Source organism: Halichoeres trimaculatus, unplaced genomic scaffold (assembly GCF_033239565.1).
Source record: "Halichoeres trimaculatus isolate MK-OKI-2021-1 unplaced genomic scaffold, fHalTri1.1 fHalTri1_scaffold_9, whole genome shotgun sequence".
Lineage (NCBI taxonomy): Eukaryota > Metazoa > Chordata > Actinopteri > Labriformes > Labridae > Halichoeres > Halichoeres trimaculatus.
Genome location: NW_027437188.1, coordinates 3,929,358 through 3,951,692, shown reverse-complemented (window position 1 = coordinate 3,951,692; position 22,335 = coordinate 3,929,358). Strand labels below are relative to the sequence as shown.

The window sequence follows — 22,335 nt, the reverse complement described above, 5'->3', positions numbered from 1 at the left end:
AGACAGACACACAACCTGCAAACACACACACACACACACCCAAATCCAAACCACAAGCACTGATGCCCCTGACAACGCTCAGTGCAGGTGCACCTTTTATGATTCCAAAAACAATATGAGCCATGCAGGGTTTTTTGTTCTCAGATCTGCTGCCTGTGAGCGTACATAAAAGCCCCAAAGTGTTCTTAGAGCAAAAACATATTAACAAGAAGACAAAAGCAGTGTGTTGATCAGATCTTTCAGCAGCAGCAGGAGCAAGAGCAGACGGTTAATGTGGTGATGTGGAAGGGAAGCAGGGCGTAGGACCTGTGAATGGGTTTGTTTGTTAGAAAGAGAAACATGGTAGACAGGTGCTGAAGACACATTGTGCACGGCAAATATGGCAGAAGGTGTGGAGTGACATTTTTCAGGCCAGACTGGAGTTTAAAAGAGTGTATGCATGTGGCACTTTTATACATTTTGCAAAAAGTGTTTGGCTGGTTTGAAAGATTTACTCTTAGGAGTTTTTGTTACTTGTTGGTATACACAACATTCAGACTGGGCTCCTCCCCCTTGGATCAGTGCCAGCGGCAGCGCACACATACAGCCTCAGAGCGTGACTACATGAACACACTCACTAGCCCAGCAACCACCTGAAGCACCACGTTTCTGCGTGGGAGAGACTTGAGAGCCATGCATCTGACTTGGCATGTTAGCACAAGCTAATCACAGATATTTGACACATACCTGGTTGCCAGAAAACTAACTTATGTCGCTTTTCGTCCAGTGCTGCTCTCCAATTTCCCAAAAGGCAATGAAAGTGGAGCCAAGCTTCACCCTCATTTAGTAAAAACTTTTATCTGTTTAGTGTTTTGCTTCACTTTGGTTGTGTTTTTCTTCCTCCATGCTACATCCACTATCCTAGCCACTCAGGACAGCTTCTTCCACTTGTTAATCAACACACACAGTCATGTGCCCTCTGGGCATGCTGTGATTGGCTGATGTAACCATGCCTACTCTCTGCCCAGAAATGTCCCAATACAACCAAAACGTCAACATACAGGCAGAGCAGGGGGTTGAGGCAGACACTGACACTTACACACATAGAAGCCTGCCAAGCCTCACAATTGAGCAGAATTATTCCTGAAAAAAAAATGTTTACGTGAGGTTGGGAACATTTTTATAACTTTAAAACAGAGAATTTTTTGTCCAAAAGTCTTTTCTTTTTCTTTTTAGTTTGGTTCAAAATTTAAGTCCTTCATTCTAACCTTTGTAAGCAAGATTTTTTTTTAAAGTGACAGCTTTTCTCCAACAGAGAATAAAATGTTTTTCTTTGACTATGTAGTAATGTGATGTCAGGAAAATATTAAAACCATGACAAAATGCTTTTCTCACAATCTCATTCTTCTATGATTTTTGGGGGGCTTATTCAGTTTAAATCGTGATCCTTATATAGTTCTGTTTTTTTGTGATTTTTAGTTTGCTTTTTTAACACTGGAACAAGTGAAAAAGTTGATTGATGATGATGTCTACAAAGTCAGTCTTCAGGATTTATTCAGGGGATCTGATGTCAACTTTTTTTCCAACCCAGCTTATAAACAAAAACTTAAATAAAGGGTTGAAATTTGGAAAAATAAGATTTGTCAACAAATATCTTGATACTTCGGTACATTGAATTTTTTCTTCCACCCCTAGAAAATGCGTCTCCTGATATAGCCTGTAGACATCATGGTCATCATCATTTATCTTTTTCATGTTGTCTGCTGATAAAAAAAAAACAACCTTAAAATTGCAAAAATCAAATAATGCAAAATCACAGTTTGAACGGAAGCAGCGCACCAAAAATCATAAAAAGAATGGAATTGGGAGAAAAGCCTAACATCAAGGCATTAAACATTTTAAATACAGCTTTAATTTTTTGTCTTTACCCAAAAAGAAGGCTTATTATTTTATTAATGTTGATAATCCCATTTACATGAGACACATTTCAGTTGTAATACAAGCATATACTGTTTAGTTGAATTTTCATAGCTGTATAGTGGAAGAAAAGTTCAGTAATCATCAAACTTAATGCCAAGTACTTTTTTTGTTGAATATTAGAGTAAAAGTTATGATTATCTCACTCATTAATGTGAGCAGCTGGGTGTTTTTGCTGAACAAAAGCTTCTTCTCTTGAAAGTTTTCATACTGAGAAATCTGAAGTGAAAGAGATGCAACAGTCAAATGAGGACTGCTGTTTTGTTGGAAGCACTGAGCTGAGTTTCTAAGAACAACGCCCACAGCAGCTCAGGATGATTGTCTTTTTCCTCTGGATACCTTTTCACTCTACAAACATTGTTTTTGCTGACACAACCTCGACTCGCTGAATGCTGCTCGGCGTATCTTGATTAAAAGCTACACATCCTTTACATCGGCTATAAGGTGTCACCACCAGAGACGAGCCAGAGGACTGCAAAAACAGTGATAGCCTAGCTCACAGGATGAGGGGCCCTATCAAGGCAGGCTGAGAGGAAACACTAGGTCTGATAAGTGTCCAAGAATGCCCTCTGCCTCTCACTATCGGCCCCAGTGGTGAGCATTAGCAGGCTGTGTACTTGTTCTCGCCCCGCTTCAATACCAATTGAGTAATGGGCAGGCCAGATAAGACTCTGCTCAGTCACCCTCGACCCCGGTCTTCCTGGTTCTCAGAACCAGGTATTTAGACTGGCAGGAACAGAGGGTCACTCCCTTCAACAGCATTTCCCTTTCACAAGAGGTGACTTCTATTATGGGCTTCGGTCACACTGAGCGTCCAGTGAGCCCAGCTGATCTGCAGCCTCTGGTTCAGAGCGCCCTGAGTTTCTGACAGACTCTCAATTTTGACTTCAAAGTTATTTGATTGATGAAAAATAGATTGTTAAATTGACCTTTGACCCTGAGTTCATTACTTTAAACTATGATGCTTTTTTAACCAGATTTTGCAACAAATATGTTTTTCAGAGTTTGACCGGAGCTTTTGGTCAGTCTGGGTTTTTAGTTCAACAATAAAAGAAGTCTTGCTGCAGGAGAATCCTTTATCGACCTTTTCCCAGAGCAACATTGCCAGATGTTCAACTTCTTATTGCCTTTAGAGAACAGTCAAATACCATTCAGGCTCTTTGGGGTAGAGTAAGCACGAGCATGCAGCAGGAGACAACCCTTAATCTGCTCCAGACTCGGTGGTGTAAAATGCAATGTTATGAATAAAAGAGAGCATATAAAACACGGAATGCAGCAGCTATGAAAGGCAGTGTGTGTGTGTGTGTGTGTGTGTGTGTGTGTGTGTGTGTGTGTGCCTCTGTGTGTGTCTAAAGTCTGTTATGCCTGTGGATAGGCATGTGTGTAGGTGGAATCCTGAATACCACAGCGTAGCATCTGTTACCCTTTGAATTTAAATTTTGAGAGTAAGCTGCGTGTAGAGTTTGTTTTTCTGTGTTAGGTGTGGATGTTTGTTTATCACCCGATTTTTTCCTTGGTAATTTTTTTCTGTACCTTCCTCGAGTCCAAGCTTCTGTTGGTGTTCCTGCTATGACATTTTAGATTTTTTTTCTTTTTAATTCGAAGCGAAGACACTCATATTCTCCGCTGCTGTTTTTTTCTCTCTCTCTTTGAATGAGAAAGACGATGACGATGATTCACCTCTAAATTTATTTATTTATTTAACTGCCCCATCAAACTCAGCCTGCAACGCAGAAACCTGAAATCTTCAAGTGTTTTCGTCTTATTTTAAGTAGAAATTGTCTTGTTTTACTTTATATGAGCTTCATTCAACTGGTCAGTCCAGAAAATTGTCGTGTTTTAAGTTGTTTTTGTTTTTCTTTTTTTTGATACTTTATTCTGTCAGTAGGTGTCATTAACACAATGATACATGTCTTAATGTTTCAGACAATATTGACACATTTTCCCCCTCCTTTTTTGTGCCCACCACCCAGACAGATACATACCATACCATCTGATACTCATAGGATCATAATATCACAATGATGGATTAATAATGTAATTCCAAATTCATTGTACATACTTGGCAACAACTGTCCATATACATCCTTAAATTGGGTTTACGTTCAAAACGTGTATTTCCATCTTTTATGTATCATTAAACAGAGTATATCCAGGGGCGTAGCTACAATTAGGCAAACACAGGCAGTTGCCCGGGGCCCAAAGATTCCCAGGGGCCCCCAAAGCATCTCTTAAAAACTGATTTATGAAGTTCTCTTCAATTGAAAGCATTTCTTCTTCTAAATCTTACTTCACATGCTTCAAAATACATCAAAAGGCTTAATCTTTAATGATCGTGGGTACTCCCCCTCCCTTCTTATTTAATGGGCTATTCCATGTTACAACACATCTGAAAATTTGATTCAGGAAGAAAGTGGTAAAAAACACTTCTTTCCCATTTTTTCTTATTTTCAACCAAGTTGGAAATAAAAACAATGTTGCTCTGAGATCTGAGATAAACATATAAGACTTTCAGGATTTTAAGGACTTTATCTAGCCCAGGAAACAGGATCATTTTATCAAAATCAAGCTTTTTGAGTTGGTGATAAACATTATTGTACAAAATCTCTTTTTTGGATACATAACTCACTGGACAGGGGGTCAAATAAAAATACATTAACTTTTAAAATAAAAGTACTAAAAAGAATAGTAACTGTTAATATCACCTCTTTCAGTAGATTTTTTTTTCCAGTTTTATGTTGTGCTTGATATTTACATATTTTTTTCTTTACTAAATTATTTTTTTAATATTTACCTATTGTAATGTTTTTCACTTCATACTTTCTTGTTTGTTACTGTTACTCTGTAAATTCCCCACTGTGGGACAAATAAGCTGTCAATTGACCATAAAAGATTTCAAATCCAGGACAAAGTGGACTAAATTATGTGTTCACTTTTTCAAAATCAAACTAAAGTACAGAACTTGAGGAAATGCATTTAGTTGTGTTAAGTTACCATGTAAAAAATAAGCACTGTCTCATGCCTTGATTCTGGGAAAGAGACAGTGGACCCAGGGAAGGCCAGTCTAGCTCTGAGGAAGATGAGTTACAAGGACATGGAGGGCCCCATTGACTGGGTTTGCCTTGGGCCCCCAAATGACTAAATATGCCCCTGAGTATATCACAATAATAATACATAATAATGATATTCGTATAAAAATAATGATTATATATATATATATATATATATATATATATATATATATATATATATATATATATATATATATATATATATATATATATATATATATATATCTTTGACGTTTTAAGTTGTTTAAAGACAAAAATTAGGTCTGAATTTCTTATAACAAGTAAAAAAAAATCTGCCAATGGAACAAAAGCAATTTACTTGGAACTGAGGTAATGTCACAATACAAGTAACTTTTCTCTTGTTCCAGTGGCAGGTCTTTTTTTACTTGTTGCAAGCAATTCAGACCTTTTTTTTTTTCTCTAAATGACTAGAAATACTACATTTTTTCTAGACTAGTTGGGTGAATGTGGCTTATATTGAGTCTAACAAGGAATTTCCCACTGAAAACAGGACAAAAACACTTGATAAGAGTTTATTTTTTCTGGTGTGATTCGTTAAAGCGGCGTCACATTGAGATATTTAGATATTTTACATAGTAAAATATAATGATAAGAAAAGCTGGAATATTCTCTTTATGATAAAAACAATGTTTGATTTCACTTCCCATAGCTTGAAGGAATGTATGAAGGAATAAATCAATGGGCACGTGCAGCTTTGTCCTTGTGTCCACTTGTCCTGCAGGGGTTATTCAGGTGCACCCCCATTTTTAGACAAGCTGTTTTGTTTTTTTTCACTGTGTTTCTTCTTCTCCTCTGGCTACTTCCTCACACAGATGGCTCTTAAGGCACCTGCATTACGGGTATTAAAAAGTTTGCTCTGTCTGGGTCTCTCTGCTTGGCTCAGACTCCAGGTTAAAAACAGTACATGACTCGATAATCGCCTCCCCTCTCTCCAGCCACCCTCTGCGCTCAGTTGTTCTTTCTCTCCCACTCTATCTAGCGCTCTCTTTCACTGCCTGTGTCTCTCTGCCTCTCTTTCCCTCTCTGTCTAGCGCTCAGGCCTTGTTTTGACTAACTGGTCCTGCAGTCAAAGTCTCCCAGGAGCATGCACCACACCCCAGACCAGAGTGGAAACTGGCTCAAGTCGCAGTCAGAGCGAGGCCTGGAAAAATGAAGGAGGGGGGGAGGTGGGGAAGAGGCAGCTCTGTGTGTATGTGTGTGTGTGTGTGCACATTCGGGTCTGTGTCTGTGTTTGTGTGACTGGTTTGCCCCAAGAGCCCCCGACCACTTGGGCTTTGTACATTTTACCTCTGCTGCTTCTTCTTCACCCTGCACCTTCTCAAAAACTTTCCTGCAATTTCTCTTTCTGCGCTGAGCCTCAAACTGAGCGATGACATTGGTAAAAAGATTTTTATTGTGTCTTTTTTTGCTTGCATGCTGTTGTGTCTGCAGTAACAGGCGTATACTGCTCATAACTACACCACAGGTATCTTAAAAGGTAGAGAAGTCTGTTTTACTGGGCATCTCATCCAGCCCATACCAGACGGTAGCAGAGTTTGATGCCATTATTTTCTTTTCACATTCCAATGTTGTGTTTCGTCTGACTGCTTTTTTTTCCTTCCCCCTTTCTTCTTCTTCTCTCCCTTTTTCAGTCCTTTTAACACATCCAGTCACTCTGCCTCCATCTTTTTCCCTCCTCAATAAAAATCCCTTTCTCTGACTGTGCCTCCTTCACATTCTGTCACTCCTCTTTGATTCTCCTCCATCATCCCCGCTCCTCTCCTGTTTGTTAACCCCCACTTTAGAAAAAATGGAGGTAGCCCTGATGTGTTTTTTGGGGTGGTGTGGAGTGAATGAGGGGGAGGTTGGGCTGGCGGTGAGAAGAGGGGAAAAAAGGGCCAGTAAAACAAAGAGAGGTTGTCTGCAAGCGAGGCAGGCAGGAAACGCGAGTCTCCCAGGACTCTCCCCCAGTCGCTGCTCCTTGGCTATCCTGCCGGCCCACTCCAGATTGAACCTGACAGCACTGCTGAGCCACGGCAACCCGCTTGTTATTTGTCCCCTTTCTTCCTCTTTTTGTCCCGCTTCTTATCGCTGTGTCCTTCTTTCATTTGTTTGATCACATTCACAAACATTCCCCTGATTCTTTTCTGCAGTCTTACCCCTTTCACAACTTTTACGGTGTGTTTTTTGCACTTTCACGTTCACCATCTTGCTTTTCCCCTCTAAAGCTACCAGTGCTTTGCTAGAAAGTCAGGGGTGAAAAGTTGAGAAGCTGGAGATGAAAGCAGAGATCAGGAGGTCTCTGAGCAGCAGGAAGTGTTTGCATTCATGGATGAAGTTCTTTAAAATGAGAAAACAAGCAACAAAACAGTCTTTGATCGTAGCTCAAGACTCATAACTTGATTTGAATATTTTTGACTTTTCCATCTGCAAATTCAGAAATGGATAAAACAATGTAGGTTTTGTTTGTTGAATTATCACACAGTCTCTGTTTGTGTGTCTGTTAACAGTTTGATCCAGAGTTAAGTTTCTCCACAGGGAGGCACAGCTTACTTTGGTAGACTTACTAACTGCATTGCAGAAAAATCAGGATGTCAACATGTTGTGATCCACAGGAGGGCAGTATTGTACAGTGATTGAAGGAGGCTGTGTGTGCAGTGGAAGCTGAGAGCACTGAATTCTCCTCTGTAGTGGTTGTTGGAGGTTAATAGGTCAACGCTGCAACTTTTAGCTTTATAGCTCAGTCACTAGGGTCACTGGTGTCTAACTGTCTGTAGCATTTGCAGCATTTGCAGCATTTGCATTTCATATTAGTGAGGGAGATTTTAAGGAAAGGTGATGGAAAAGAGGTATATTGCATAGTGATCCCATCCTGTGACTTCAGAAATGTTGATACTGTAATTCAGACCGCTGCCAGCTGTAGATGTTTGAAAACTCTATAAATCACCAGGGGTGGATTTAGAATTGAAGAAGATCTGGGACTTAGCCTCGAGTGATGGATTTTTAAGCCTATGACAAAAAAAGATGTTTTTTTTTAATGATGCTTTCATCTTCCAAATTCTGACTACCTTAAAGCAGACAAACAGCATGGTTTACATTATGTGCTTCAATTAAGCAAAATAACACCATCAATTAACAATGTCACTCATAGCCAGCTGCTGATTGAAGTCACCTCAGATCACTGTTCTGGGGAATACACCCAAGCGGCAACCACCGGTCTGGGAATATGAGACAATGCGGAAGTGCTAAAATCTGCTGTTTCTCGAGTGTTCGCTTGAGGCTGGCTCTGGCCACTCTCAAAGCAGAAATTAACGTATTTACAGCCTGGTTCAAAAAACGTCTCCTGACTAAGTCGCTAATTTTACTACCAGCACCCACTGTACAGGGGGTGAATTTTTTTCTAACACGGCCATTCGGAAATTATTAAGATCACAAGCTCCACCAATGAGAGGCACACCTGAGGGTCACGTGACAGCCGGCGCCCTATGGCTGCAGGTGAAGCCCTTGCCACTACCAATATGGCTGCTATAGCCGATGTGCCTCATTTTCCATTTCAGAAACAGACGGGTGACGACGGCGAGACTACGTCCATGTTTTATACAGTCTATGACTACACCTCACATCCACTAACAGCAAAAAATAATAATAAAAAAAAAAAGAAGGGCGCTTCTAACTTGGACTGTATAACGTTTACCAGCTACCCTACTACCCATGTAAACACGTACATTACATTTTCTTGCTATTCTTCACTTACTTTTTCCTATAACTTTACTGGTAGTAAGCTAACATAGCTAACATTTAGCAAACCAGCAGAGTTAACCTCAAACACTTTTCAAATAAGATTCACAAACCTGAATCATCCGCCGTTTCATCACAGCAGGTGTTGTCATTTTTTCACGGTACTTTTTGTCAAAAAAAAAAAAAAAAAATTAATATCTACGTTTACATCATACCCATGCTAGCGGCTCAGGCAGACGCAGTATGCAGGCTAGCATTGCACGTCACTTCCAGGTTTGTTTTCCTCTCTGCAAAAGTAAATCCGTATTTGGGGCTTTTCTGAAAAAAAGAAGAAGCTTAAGCTCAAGTTGCCACCTCCTAACCTCACCTGTGCAAATCACTCATTTAAGCAGCCATATGGCTTTAAAACTGCTCCCTGAGCATGAGGAAAATAATATGAAAATCAAAACAAATACTTAAGAGTGTTGTTGCCGTCAGTCTTAGCAGGCAGGGGAATCTGTGTCAAACAAACTCTAAAACTGTGAGTGCTCGTGGTGGGACATGAATAACAGAATAACTTCAGCCATCATCCATACACCTGTGTGAAATAAGTCAGACAGCATCCTCTGACTTACCCTTGATAGTTTGCTGCCAGTTTTCTCTGCTTGGGCATTTTTTGGCCTTGATGAAAGGATTCCCAAAACAGCAGATTAAAGCTGAAGTTAAAACAGACTCAGTCCAAGAAAATCCAGAGGGACCTGTCAACATAAGACGGAAACTGTTTCTGCAGGCGCAACAAATTATGCACAGTGTAAAAATTCATCTAGTTATTAATTAAAATCCCAAAGTACCCGGAGTTCCCTTCAAAGTCCTCCACATGTCCCCTGATACTCTGAGCTGAGGACTGAAACTCAAAACAGTCGTCTATGTTTTGGTCACATGTAGTCATAGAAATGCTATGATCCATACACAGAGGAAATCTGGGATGAAAGCAAGTGTTTATGATTCGTTTTTAGAAAAAGAGCCCAGAAAAAAGTCTTATTGCGAGATATCACAAAACGAAAACCTCCTTTAGGCCCAGAGTCTCATGCAAACTGTCATGAAGAGGTGACTCTCAACAAGGCAGAAATGAATAGAGATCAGATCTTCTTTTAAACACTTCTTTTCTTTGTACAAGACAATTTCTTACCATATACAACGCCAGGAGAATGCAGCACTATGATTTGAAACGTGACTGAAAACAGGCTAACTTTGTCGGTTCGTTCCGCAGTTAAGTTGCTGCCTATAGTTAGCGCAGCTGGCAGCCTGGTGCTTTAAGACATGTCTGTGTAACATTAGTAAATCCTGGTTATGTCCTGCCAGTCATCTACGAATCAGAGCTAACGTAACCTCACTCTTCATTTTATTGATAGACTCAAGTTTGAACAGACCACTGCAGAATAACTGCTGACTGGGGGTTGGAATGAACATTAGCACAAACAGTTCAGCCCCTTTAGCCTTTTAGCTTAGGTTTTAGCCTTTAGCTGGTGCTCTATCTCTCTCCTGTTTATCTTTCTTCTGCTCTTCTGTCCTTTCTCTGTCTGACAGTCAGGCTCCTGTGTTCCCCATCACTACAAAATTATGTAACTAAGAAGTAACATTTAGGAATAACCTACATTGGTGCTGATAATCTCATTTTAATGTGTGGATTACTATCAGGCATGTATCTAGAGAGGAGACTTTTTCAGGACCAATTAGAAACTCATCACAGCACCTTGAACAAGCATTTTTTTTTTCTTACCTTATTGGCTTTTTTTTCACTTTCCAGGCAACTCGGGCAGCATATTTTTCTCATAACATTTTGGAATAAGACTTTTTTTTTCTGGACTTGTCAATGAATGTGGATCATATTGAGTCCAGCGGACTTTTTTTTTTTTTTGTCAAGAAGAAGACATAAACACTTGGTTGGATTTTGAAGGGGACATATCATGCTGATCCCTGATTTAATACTTACATATAATATAATAAACTTGAAAACAAGACCTTACACCCCCTGACTTTTCAAAAAATGAGATATTGTATTTTTTCTGATATCCTAGAACGAGATTTGATGCCTCTGAAAATAGGTCATTGCCAGTTGGCTGCGAGATTTCGACCGTCGTGAAGACACAAGGATCCTTTCTTTTTATTGGAGTAATCTGATAAAGCAGCTCCTCCTCTGTGATGTCAGTTAGTCACACAACCGCCACCGAGGGATACACCCACCAAGAGCCGAGTATAAAAGTATAAACTATACATGTTACAGTACCGGTCTGACTCACCACACTGAAGCGTCCTGAAGAGCTGCAGAACCGTCCAGGTCTGACTCGGGGTCCAATACAAAAGGACGTATCCTACACTCTGCCATTTGATTAGTTCTATCAATACCTCACGGTGAAGTTTTGGCAAACAGCAAACTCGCTCGGTCTGCCCCACCCAATGTGGTGATTTTGTAAATACTGCCAGGCTGCAAAAACTGCCCCCTGGCTCTACCCCCTCCACCCCTCTGATAGAACTGACCAATCAGAGCACAAAGGGCTGTGACGTTGCGAGGTTACTGGAGGTCATTCTCCAAATGGAGCGTTTTAACGAGATCTTCAGAATGGCCTAAACTGAGGATATTGAGAACTATTGTGGGGCAATGAAGGAACTAAATGACTTGTACTGAGGGCAGAAATGCTTTACAGGCATCCTAGTCTGGCATAGTGAAAAGGAGAAACAAGCATGATATGTCCCCTTTAAGTTTTATAGTGTTTCAACAGATTATTTACATCAAAGAAGACCTGACTATAGCTAATTCCAATGGCACTATGAAAACTGAATGATAGAATGAATATCAAAGTTTGAAACCTGTGTGTTTAGATGGTTACCTTTACTCACATTTTTTCTATATATGAATACTAAATGTATGGACTCACCCTCACTCTGAGCTCTGTTAGACCAGATCCAGTCAACACAGCTGAAATAAATTTTCGAGGACTTGTGACTTTACTTGTTCTGGCTGAAAATCCTTTCACTCTGAAGCTCTTTTTAGGATAAACTATTCCATTAATCAACATGAGATACAGCCACAGGGTTGAGACAAGAAATTTACCGTCAATTTTCTGGTTCAATGATTATTTGCTTGCAGTTTACATAAATACATCTGTTAAAACAAAGTTTGGAATAATTTAAAAACAGATGAATAGTCATGTCTGGAAGAACTAACACCTACACACACATTACATCTGTTCTATAGGATCTGAAACATTCTGAAACAGCAAAAAGACATCATTCAAATGATTTATGAAGGTAATTTATTTGGAGAAAAGAACAAAAAAGCAAAACTGTATGATTTTCTGATTGTCAAGGCTTGTTCATGACTTGATGTTTGACCTGATGTGCTGCTTCATATGTCATTTAACACCTTACACACACCAGTTACATGATTAAAATGAAACGCGTCAATGTCTGCTTTGTTACAGAAATTGTGAGGCTTTCTTTGTTGATATTTTCAAACCTTGGTATTGAAACTGTCAACTTTGATTGTCAGTAAGCCTGCCTCTCCAAAGCCCTGCCTACACTGATGGGAACCAGGATTGCCTCTTGACCTTCTAACAGCTTGCTTATCTCAGCAACAGCCTCTGTCATCACCATTACATCGTCTCTATTTGCTGCCCCGTGGGAGACACACCGCTGACAAAAAGATTTCCAGATCATGATAACCCTGTGAATAACATGTTGCACACAACACAGAGAATGAAGCATATCTGGCCACAGTGCGCATCATGTTTCCCTGTATTCTGGCGACAGTTAATACTGTTTTAGCCTGTAATAATAGAAACCATCAAGGGCACTGGCCAGGTGCACAGTCAGTATACCAGGGTGTTTTTGAGACTGAGCCAGGGGAACGGTACATCCTCTGTTTTATCTACTTGTGTCAGAGTGATTGATTGTCACTGGAAGCGCTCCAGCTTCACACTCAGCCAGGTCTGAACCACAGACACACAGCAGGTAGCGCTCATGCAAACTGGGCCAGTCTGGCTGCTCGTCAAGGTTTTATGAAAGCAGCTTGTGCGTGGAGAGGGATGAGGGGAGATGAGGGAGAATAGCACATGCATGCGTTGTGTATATGTGTGTCCCGGTTGGACGTTAATTTGCACAAGTCCTTTCATTTGCGGTCAGAGTGTTGCAAGCTGCTTAACCAACTGTACTCTGTCAATGATTGTGCCATCAGCACTTGAACCATCACAGTGTGCCAAACAAAAACCATGTCACAATGCCCAGATATCCTGTGAAGAGCACCTTGTACCATTTTCGGATAGATTTATCGATGCCATTTGGCACTGGTCTCCAAGGTTTTTGCTGTGGCAGTTGCGGCCACTTATAGGTCAGCACAGCAAAAAATGAAACATTCTGAAATGTGATATTGCGATGCCTGAATTACCTAAAGAAACTGTTTAAGAAAGTCTTCTGTTCTCTTTCTTTGTCAGACCCTTCGTATGATGCTGTACGGCGGACAGGGTGGTCAAACAACATGCACAGTGGCAAAGGTGAGGCAAGCAGCATTTGACTGATTGTGCATTCTGTGCAGCAGCCATATCATTTGTATAAGCTGATCAACATCTACAGTCTGCATCACACCAGAGGCATTTCCTACATTAACAGAGTCTAGACATGTGCTTAAGACTCAGGAGATTACAGCCTGTGTTGTCAGGACGTTAACAGACAGTCCAAAGAAGTCAGTCCAGCCACCAACTACCGCCTTGTTTGCTTTGGACGTGTATTCATGCTGTGAAGGGTGGTTATCTGTGGCCACCCTACTGATGTTGACACTCCCTTTTATCTCTCTCTCTCTCTCTCTGTCTGTCTTGCAGGCTCACCAGTGGTTACCCAGAATGTGACTAAGACCGCAGAGCAGCCCAGAGCTCAGCCAGGTACAGAACCACAGAGAGACTTTATTGATTAACTTTTCACATGGTCCCTGGGTACCAAACAAAGCTAATCTTTCAGCTAAAATACACCACATGTGTCTCCACACCGTCTCCTCCCTGTCACAACACCTGATCAAATAGGTTTCCATTCAACTCAATGGGCTCTAATTTCGTGGCGCAGCACAGGGGGACCCTGCACAGTGCTAATTTTGTGCGGCACATCGCCGTGCGCTGCCAATTTGACAAATTGGAAGACCGTCTGCGCAGAGATGGGTGTGACGGCGCGCTAGGGGGAAGTGTCGGGAGATTCATGTTGGCGCATTGACAATTTCGTGCCAAAAACAGTGCAGAAAGTGCGCTGAAAGCTCACCAGCTCCAACCTGGTCTATTCTCGGCGCAAAGCAAAGTGCACCCTCCGCAGCTGGAATTTGGTGACGGGCACACATGTGCGCACATGTCAACAAAGCCTCAGAAGCAGGTTTCCAGAGTGTCAGGCACATTTTAATGCAATAAACAAACACAGCAATCGCTATTTAATGAAACTGTCTGAACCAGCATATACATTTATATCTATATTAACTGTCCCGTCACATCTGATGTCAGATTAAAGCCGTTTGTCATAATGGAAAGTTAACCTGACGGCAGCTGGAAGTTTGATGCACATCTTACAATTAAACAATAAACAGCCTTAACATCTGATACTGAGTATATATCTGGCTTCTCTCATTTCATTTCATTCAAAGAAAAGAGGGAGAGAAAAGACAAAGAAAAAAGAGACAAAATGAATGTATGTCACTCAGGATTTACCTGTGATTTCCCATATTTCTCTGTTTGAGTCTTTATTTTTAACGTGATCTAAAAAGATGGAGTACATTATTGTAAGGAGGATGAGGTGGAGACACCGGGAGAGTATACAGTGTATCACCAAAGGTTCTGCTATTTGGCAATGACAAACCAGGAGTGCAGGTGGATCAAATATATTCTGAATGGATAAGCCAGCTGTGTGATCAGACAGACCAATCAGACACCGTGCCTCGGCCGCAGCGCATTTAAAGGCGAGGAGAGGCGCTCATTTGATTGGTGAAAACAGCGCTCGGCTGTGTTAAACCCACTCACGGCTTTTCTCCTCCCTCTCTGCCATTTGCGCGGAGGGAGGCGTGGACGCGCGCCTCTCGGCGCCTCTCTGCGCCTCTCTGCGCCTCTCTGCGCCTTCAGGTGTGCCTGCGCTTGCCCCTGGTCTACGAAATTAGAGCCCCATGTGTCAACTTGCGCTGGATCCTCTCTGTTGCGGTCCAGCAGGTCGCAGGTAATACACAGCCATCCTGTTTTTGCCAGAGCTGTGACTGACAAATTCATGGTGGGGGAGATTGAGCAGAACAGGAAGTTGTGACCAGAAACTACCCAAAAACACCCATTGATTTTCAAAATAAAACAAACTGTGTCAAAACCAGTTCATATGTAACTACAACTATGAATGGGCATGATGAGCTGAGCCAGACCAGGAATCAACAGGTTTGAGTTTTACAGCCCAACATGAATGAAGAGAGACTTATCAATGGAGTGGCAACAGCTCATCAACAATTAATATTTTCATCTCTTTTTAGTTGAACGTTTTTACTGTCAGTGGTTTGTGATTTAAAGTAAAAAGCAAAGCAAACATTGGATGGCAAAAAATATATCTTCTAGAAGTGTGAAACTGAATTTATAACAGCCTTTTGGACATCTGTCTCCAAGGGTGGAGTATGTGATGGATTTTTTTCTTACTGAGCATTTCCCTTCTGAGTCTTTGAAATATGACCTCAAAGGTAAATTTTGATAACACGTCAGCTGTTGCTTGGACACAGTTCATATTGTCAGGCCTTCATACCGTCAAGTATTCTCAGCATTCCATTCTGTCACAGTAGAAACCGGTCTGTGAGCTAACAGGCTCTCCTTTTGTTCACAGATCCTTACCAGATTCTGGGTCCAACCAGTAGCCGCCTCGCCAATCCAGGTAAGATTCAGGGCAGGATGAAGTCTTTGTAGTTGCTGTAGAAGTGCTTTCTTTCATGTCTTAAAGAAATAATGGGATGTGGAGCTGTAAATGGTAAATGCCTGTAGGTTTTTGTGCTCCATGGTGATGATTCTTTGTGTCTGTGTCCACCCTCAGGCTCAGGTCAGATCCAGCTGTGGCAGTTTCTCCTGGAGCTCCTGTCAGACAGCGCCAATGCTGGCTGCATCACCTGGGAGGGAACCAACGGCGAGTTTAAGATGACGGACCCAGATGAGGTGGCGAGGCGCTGGGGTGAGCGTAAGAGCAAGCCCAACATGAACTACGACAAGCTGAGCCGCGCGCTGCGCTACTACTACGACAAAAATATCATGACCAAGGTGCACGGCAAGCGATACGCCTACAAGTTTGATTTCCACGGCATCGCTCAAGCACTGCAGCCGCACCCAACTGAGTCCTCCATGTACAAGTACCCCTCGGACCTAGCTTATGTGCCTTCCTACCACGCCCACCAGCAGAAGGTCAACTTTGTATCCCCACACCCTCCATCCATGCCCGTCACTTCCTCCAACTTCTTTGGACCCACTGCTCCTTACTGGAGCTCGCCCACTGCTGGCATCTACCCCAACCCCAACGTGCCGCGCCACCCCAACACCCATGTTCCGTCCCACCTGGGTAGTTACTACTAAACTTCCCGGTCTGACCCTCACCACCTTTGTTAACCTTTCTTTTCCTCCAACAAAGTCCACATTTGCTGACCTGCACTCCCCGTGATGCTGAACCAGTGAAGACTTTGTTGAAAGAGGCATTGGTCCTCTGACATTTTGCTCCTGAATGAAGAATGGTTAAAATGAAGGAGATTTTTTTTTTTGTAAAGATCTTTGAACAACTGGATGCTATGGTCCAAAATGGAATACTACTTACTTTTACAAGACTAGTGACTGTTTGTTTATATATTTTTTAAATATGCATTTGAGTTTCCTGTGCCTTCTTCTCCATGTTCACCAGAGAAATGCACCTTTAGGTGCTCATATCCAAAACCTGTCCAACCAAAGCCTATGGTCAGAGTGAACAACTGAAGTCTGTCTGCCTCCTTGCATTCCTACAGTACCAGACATGGACCTAATGTTAATGGGTCTCAATCTACATCCTCATTACATTATGTACATTATGCTTTAAAGCATCTGTCTTTTCCACTCTTCAACAGCCTTGTAGGGATTTCTTATTCCCACCACTTCCATCCTCCTGTTTCCACTGTCTCTGTCTGCTTGTCTGTCCATCTGCATCTCTTTATGTGTGTGTCGAGAGTCTTCTGCAATGCGCTGGACAAGAAGAAGCTCTCGAAAAGATGGACTTTTCTCAGCACTGAATGAAATTTGGCAACTGGAATATGCCATTCACATTTAATTTATCCTCCAAACTGGAAGGCTAGAGAAGAGTGAAACGCCAGTGAAGGAAGCGCTGTATGTTTTGCTGACCTGGGTCAACGTGAAAAATGCTCTCTGTGTGTTGTGTGCAGTTCGAGATTGGCTGAGGCGCACAGTTGACTCCACTGTGCAGGGGAAGCTGAAGGAAGATGTAATTGAAGTAATTTGCAACAATAATTCAACCCAGGTCAGATGTTTTCAGGGGGCCACACACTAGGCTATTAAATGTTTGCCATGTTGTTGCCTTTTAGCCATGCTATTTCCAGATGTGTTGTTGCTCGACCATGTCAGTATTAATGTGAATGTCTCTGGTTTGTGAAACACATGTAAAAGGGATACCCTGCAGCAAAATCAAAATTTGTCAGATGTTTTCATTTTGTTTGATAGTAAAAAGTCTTGATTTCCACAGCCCTGATTGCTGTACACATCGTAATCTGAAACGATAAAGGGCTTTTTTTACAGATGTGATCATGTAGATGTTATCTAAAGAATAAGGCGATGTGCTGTTTGGATGTTTTCTTATCTTAAGTGCCTTACAGTGCAAAGAACACATCATGTTTTATTATGTGATATAATGACAAACATATCTATCACAGTGCCTTAACTGCTGTTTTGTATTGTATGCTTTCTACTCTTAAGACACAGCCTTATCAAGTCTAAAATCCATAATTAAACTATCATCTTCTTCTTGTCTTGCTAGGAAATCTGACATTTTTTGATTTTGAAGTGCATCCTGAAAGTATTGGCTGCCACACTGTCTCTTTCCTCTTTTGGCCAGTCGGGACCGTAGGTCAGTGCAGAAGAAGAGGCTTGGCAGTAAATCATGTCGATGGATGGTTAAGTCGCATTTTACCAGGGCTGGATCCTAGTTTGCAAGAAGCATATGTGTTTGAATGTTAGTGTCTCACTGATCTAAAGCCCAGCCAAATGCACATGAATCTCAAGTCAGGATTTTATCATGTCACAACATATCCATCTTCAGGTGTTCTTGGCTGCAAATGTTTTCTTTTTATCAATGAATTACTTAGGACTAAGTAGTTTATCGGACAAAACCATCAAAGTATGACAAGATTAAACAAAGAATGAAAAAAATCCTCAGATTCGCAAACGCTGTGCGTTTGTCAGACCTATTTTTTACTATTTTATAAGCATCAGACAACTAGGCATTAAAGCAACTTACTGTATAAATTATGCAGAGTTATTTTCATATGTGACACAGTATAAAAAGTCAAGAGAATTAATACGAGTTGACCTCGGTCAAAAATGCAAACCTTTAAAGTCCATTTCTGCTAAGTAGTGTGTTCAGCATTGTAAGCGTTTTTATATCTGTACATTTGGGCAATACATGTTACCAATTTTGTTTTTGTAATTGTTCTGAAATTTAGTTCTGACTTCCTCAGTGGCTATATGCACTGTGGGTGTTTTCTTGTATTTCCAACCACACAATAGCCTGTTTAACTCAGTATCCTATAGCCAGGAGTTCCTTTACTCTGTATTCAATGTGTATTCATGATGGATCTTTTCCATTATGAATCCATTTTTTATGCCAAATAGCCCTGGGTGGCTTCTCCTGCTTATTCAAAAATATCAGGTATTCTATGCAAATAATACAAACATTAATGCTACTCACAACCAGCTCCTCCAGAGAATTCCATGACTTTAAGAGAACAAAGAAAAGGGAAATGTTGTTTGTAGCATAAAGAAATTATTCTAATGAACCCGAAGCTTTCATCTTTCACAATCATTATCAAATGAAGGGGATTCGTGCTACTTCGTATATGCAATGTATTTTGGATATCAAAAAGTATATATAAATATATGTGTATAATTTTACAATTAACCAATGTATTATTTTTATTGTCATTTCTGCAATGTAAGAAGTATTACCTTTGGAAAAGGGCTTTTGTATAGGAAAATGTGACAAAATAAATGTTTTTACCTCTCAAGTCTTGTTTTAATGCTGGCTCATGGCTTCGTTGGAGCTCCTAGATAAATGAAACACTTGATTCATCGTTTGGGACAAATTAGTCAGTATTTACTTAACATTTCTATCAGATATATACATGTTGATTTACAAATCTGGTTGACTGACCTGTGAATATTTAATACCCAGGAGCAGAGTCTGCTATCACAGTATCTACAGATGAAATTCCTCTGTTTAAATTCTATTTGCTTTATATCTTCATCAAAACACACAAAGGCAGTAATTGAAAAAAAGAAAACAGTACTTGACAGTTTTCTTGCTCTGAGATGTTTCCTTTTCCTTTGATTGAAAGTTAAAGTGACTGTTACAGTTTGTAGAGTACTACAGGCAAAGATGTAATCTTGATCCAAGACAGGCTTGCTATCTGGCCTTGATGTAATTAAATTTTTCCATGACAAGACACTAACAGTATCCCACCATATATATATATATATATATATATATATATATATATATATATATATATATATATATATATATATATATATATATATATATATAATAGAAAATACTTTATTTATCCCCGGGGGAAATTCAGGAGTCACAGCAGCAAAACAAAAGTAAGAAAGAGTATAGAAAGTGCAAAAAGGTCCGTAAGAAAATAGATGACGACAGCCCGTCCACCACTCTCCAGTTCAGCCAGTCTCCACCTCCACAGGGTCCAGGACTGAGCCTCCCCAGCAGTGTGTTCAGTCTCTGTCTCCTGGATCCTGTCTGCCCAAAGCAGGCGAAACACTTCCAAAGTGGCGCCGGCGTCTGATGTCAGCTCCGTCAGCCACGTCCGTGAACATCACGATGCCACTCTGCCCTCTGGCAGCCCCTCTGTTGCTGGGCTAGCATGGCTAGCTCGTCCATCCCACCGGAGATAGATCTTACGTTCCCAACAACGATGGATGGAAGGACAGGTCCACGTCGTCACCTCCCAGCTCACACCTGAGAACCAGCACGACATCCTCACCTCCTCCTCCTCACCTTAAGGGAAATCATCAAGCCTTACACTAGTTAGCATTGACATGCTACAGGCTGCTAACAGCTAATTTCACATGTAGGCAGCGCCTAGCAACGAGAGTAACATTATATATATATATATATATATATATATATATATATATATATATATTTACATATAACATATATATTTATATATATTGTCCTTTGAGTTGTCCTCATGAAAACAGAACATAATGGGGTTTTTAAACCTCCTGAAACTCCAGCTTTTGTCTGGTCTACATTTTATCTCTCTTTGTTATTTGGGATGAGTAAGATCTATATTAAGCATAACACCCCGACTTGGTCATTGTACAGAAAATTTAATTATCTGTGTTATGAGTTCCGTATTAGTTATTTGTTATTAGTGTATTGTACTTAAATACACTGTTTGTTTTAAAATCACTGAAATGGGTTTAATGCCATATTGTCACCAAAAAATGGCATAAGCAATGTCCCTAAACGGGCTAATGGGTCAAAGTTTAAAAAAATGGAGTATCATGGGTCGGAGAGGCTGAACTGTAATGTCCACATGTGTGTACACAGGTTATAGGAGGTTAAATGGGGTTATAATAATATGTAATGCTTTACACTTAACGGTATTTTAGATATTAAATGAACACCAATTAATTGTAGGATAGCCGTGGTTATGTTAGCTCTTGCTAACAACTCATAAACCACTGTGTCTGATTTGTGTCTGATACAAACAGAGGAAGGCTACAGCACCCACATCCCTCATACCCCCTCTGCTGGAGGTAAAGCCTTTTTTATTATGACCATAAGTTTTGCTCAACTTTTTCTACTCTTGTTCAAGTTCTATTAACTTTACTATCACTGAATTATTCAGAGCCACACACTGGCAGCAAGAGCATGGTTTAAAAGTGTGAATCTATTTTAATGTCTCCTCTTGGTCTCCGTTTAGTCTTGTGTCATGTAATGCTCTCTATGAACACATCTTTAAATGATGGGTGTCTGTAATTTAACAACTGGTTTGTACAGTTGGTGTCAGGTGACGGCTTTAGTTTTGCAAATCGCTGTATTAGTGTGTATGAGCTGTGTGGATAACAGACAAGTAAAGAGAGAAAAAGACAGCAGATAGTTGGGGTTGTGTCGCACATTTTTCTGTCTGCTGTGTGTTTACTTCATTCACTGTATGATCAAAATATTTCACACTTTGTCCTTGTACTTCTCAGTCCTCCACTACAGGAGCATCCCTGTGTGCAGACCACTGCTGGAGGTAATGCTTTAAAAGACTCTCTGACCTTGATCACGTTGTCTGTGACTTTGGATAGTTCACTGAGAAAAAAAAAATAGCTGAGTGCATCAGAATCCTTTGATATTGTTGCGCTGAAGATGCTAAAGATAAGAGAGTGATGCTAACACCAAACAGCTAAGTAGCAGTGTTAGTTTGAGCAGCGAGTAGCTGAGCAAAGTAATGTATCATTTTTTTAACAAGTGTTTTATGTCAGTTATTTTGAGCTCTGATGGAGGCATATTTTTAAGCCTTAGACGGGTCATAGTGGAAGAAAAATTAGAAACCTGGTGTAGCAGCATGTTAGCATAAAGTAGCCTCTGTTGTGTCATTCCTTTAAAGTTCTGGTTTCATGTTCAAAACCAGCATGCAGCACGCTGAGCGGTTGCTGCTCTCATCTCCCTGATACTTTCTCTCAGCTGTGTTTGGATCCTTGTTTGCTGCCACAACTTTACTCTGTTTATAGATAAAAAGCCTGATAGGGGTAAGTACCCAGCATTACGTTGTTTTGACCTTTCTGATCACAGCCTGTATTTAACACTTTGGTTGTAGCATGACACAGGATAAAATGACAACAAATATTTCTTTTTCTTTCAAAAATAGCCTTTATTTCAGTGAAAGTTAGCCCTGAGATCAAATACAAAAAGAGTCTTTACAAACATTACTGATTTTCAAACAATAGACAGTACTCTATGCAGTCATAAATTAAGTGTTTCCTGGGATATTTGTTCTTAGGCAATGTCCTTATTTAAGAAAAACATTAACATACAAACAACAAAAACTACATTAACTTCTCTTTCAATGTATGAGCCCTGAGTCCAACCCTTTGCTCGTATCTCAGTGTCTGAACATCAAGTATAATTGAATGCTTCAAGCCCAAAAGTCTTCTTCTGCACAGCACCTGTTCTAACTGTGACATCTGCTCATCTCTGCTCAAAGATATACACACAGTTTAATACATTTGTTTTTCTGCATACTCAGTTGGTCAATGTGCAAGGACGGAGGTAAATTAGAACAACT

At 40.6% G+C, this 22,335-nt stretch overlaps 1 protein-coding gene across 5 annotated transcripts in view; it reads left to right on the top strand.

Moving 5' to 3' along the window:
• The window catches only part of fli1 (Fli-1 proto-oncogene, ETS transcription factor), a 46,517-nt gene extending 27,512 nt beyond the window's left edge, over positions 1-19,005 (top strand). For all 5 annotated transcript variants that reach the window (XM_074680107.1, XM_074680106.1, XM_074680110.1 and 2 more), the window contains 4 exons: positions 13,235-13,294; positions 13,619-13,678; positions 15,621-15,668; positions 15,825-19,005. In XM_074680107.1, coding sequence (XP_074536208.1) covers positions 13,235-13,294; positions 13,619-13,678; positions 15,621-15,668; positions 15,825-16,354 — 698 coding nt within the window. In that variant the 3' untranslated portion in view covers positions 16,355-19,005. The remainder of the gene's footprint in view (positions 1-13,234; positions 13,295-13,618; positions 13,679-15,620; positions 15,669-15,824) is intronic.
• The last annotated feature ends 3,330 nt before the right edge of the window (positions 19,006-22,335 follow it).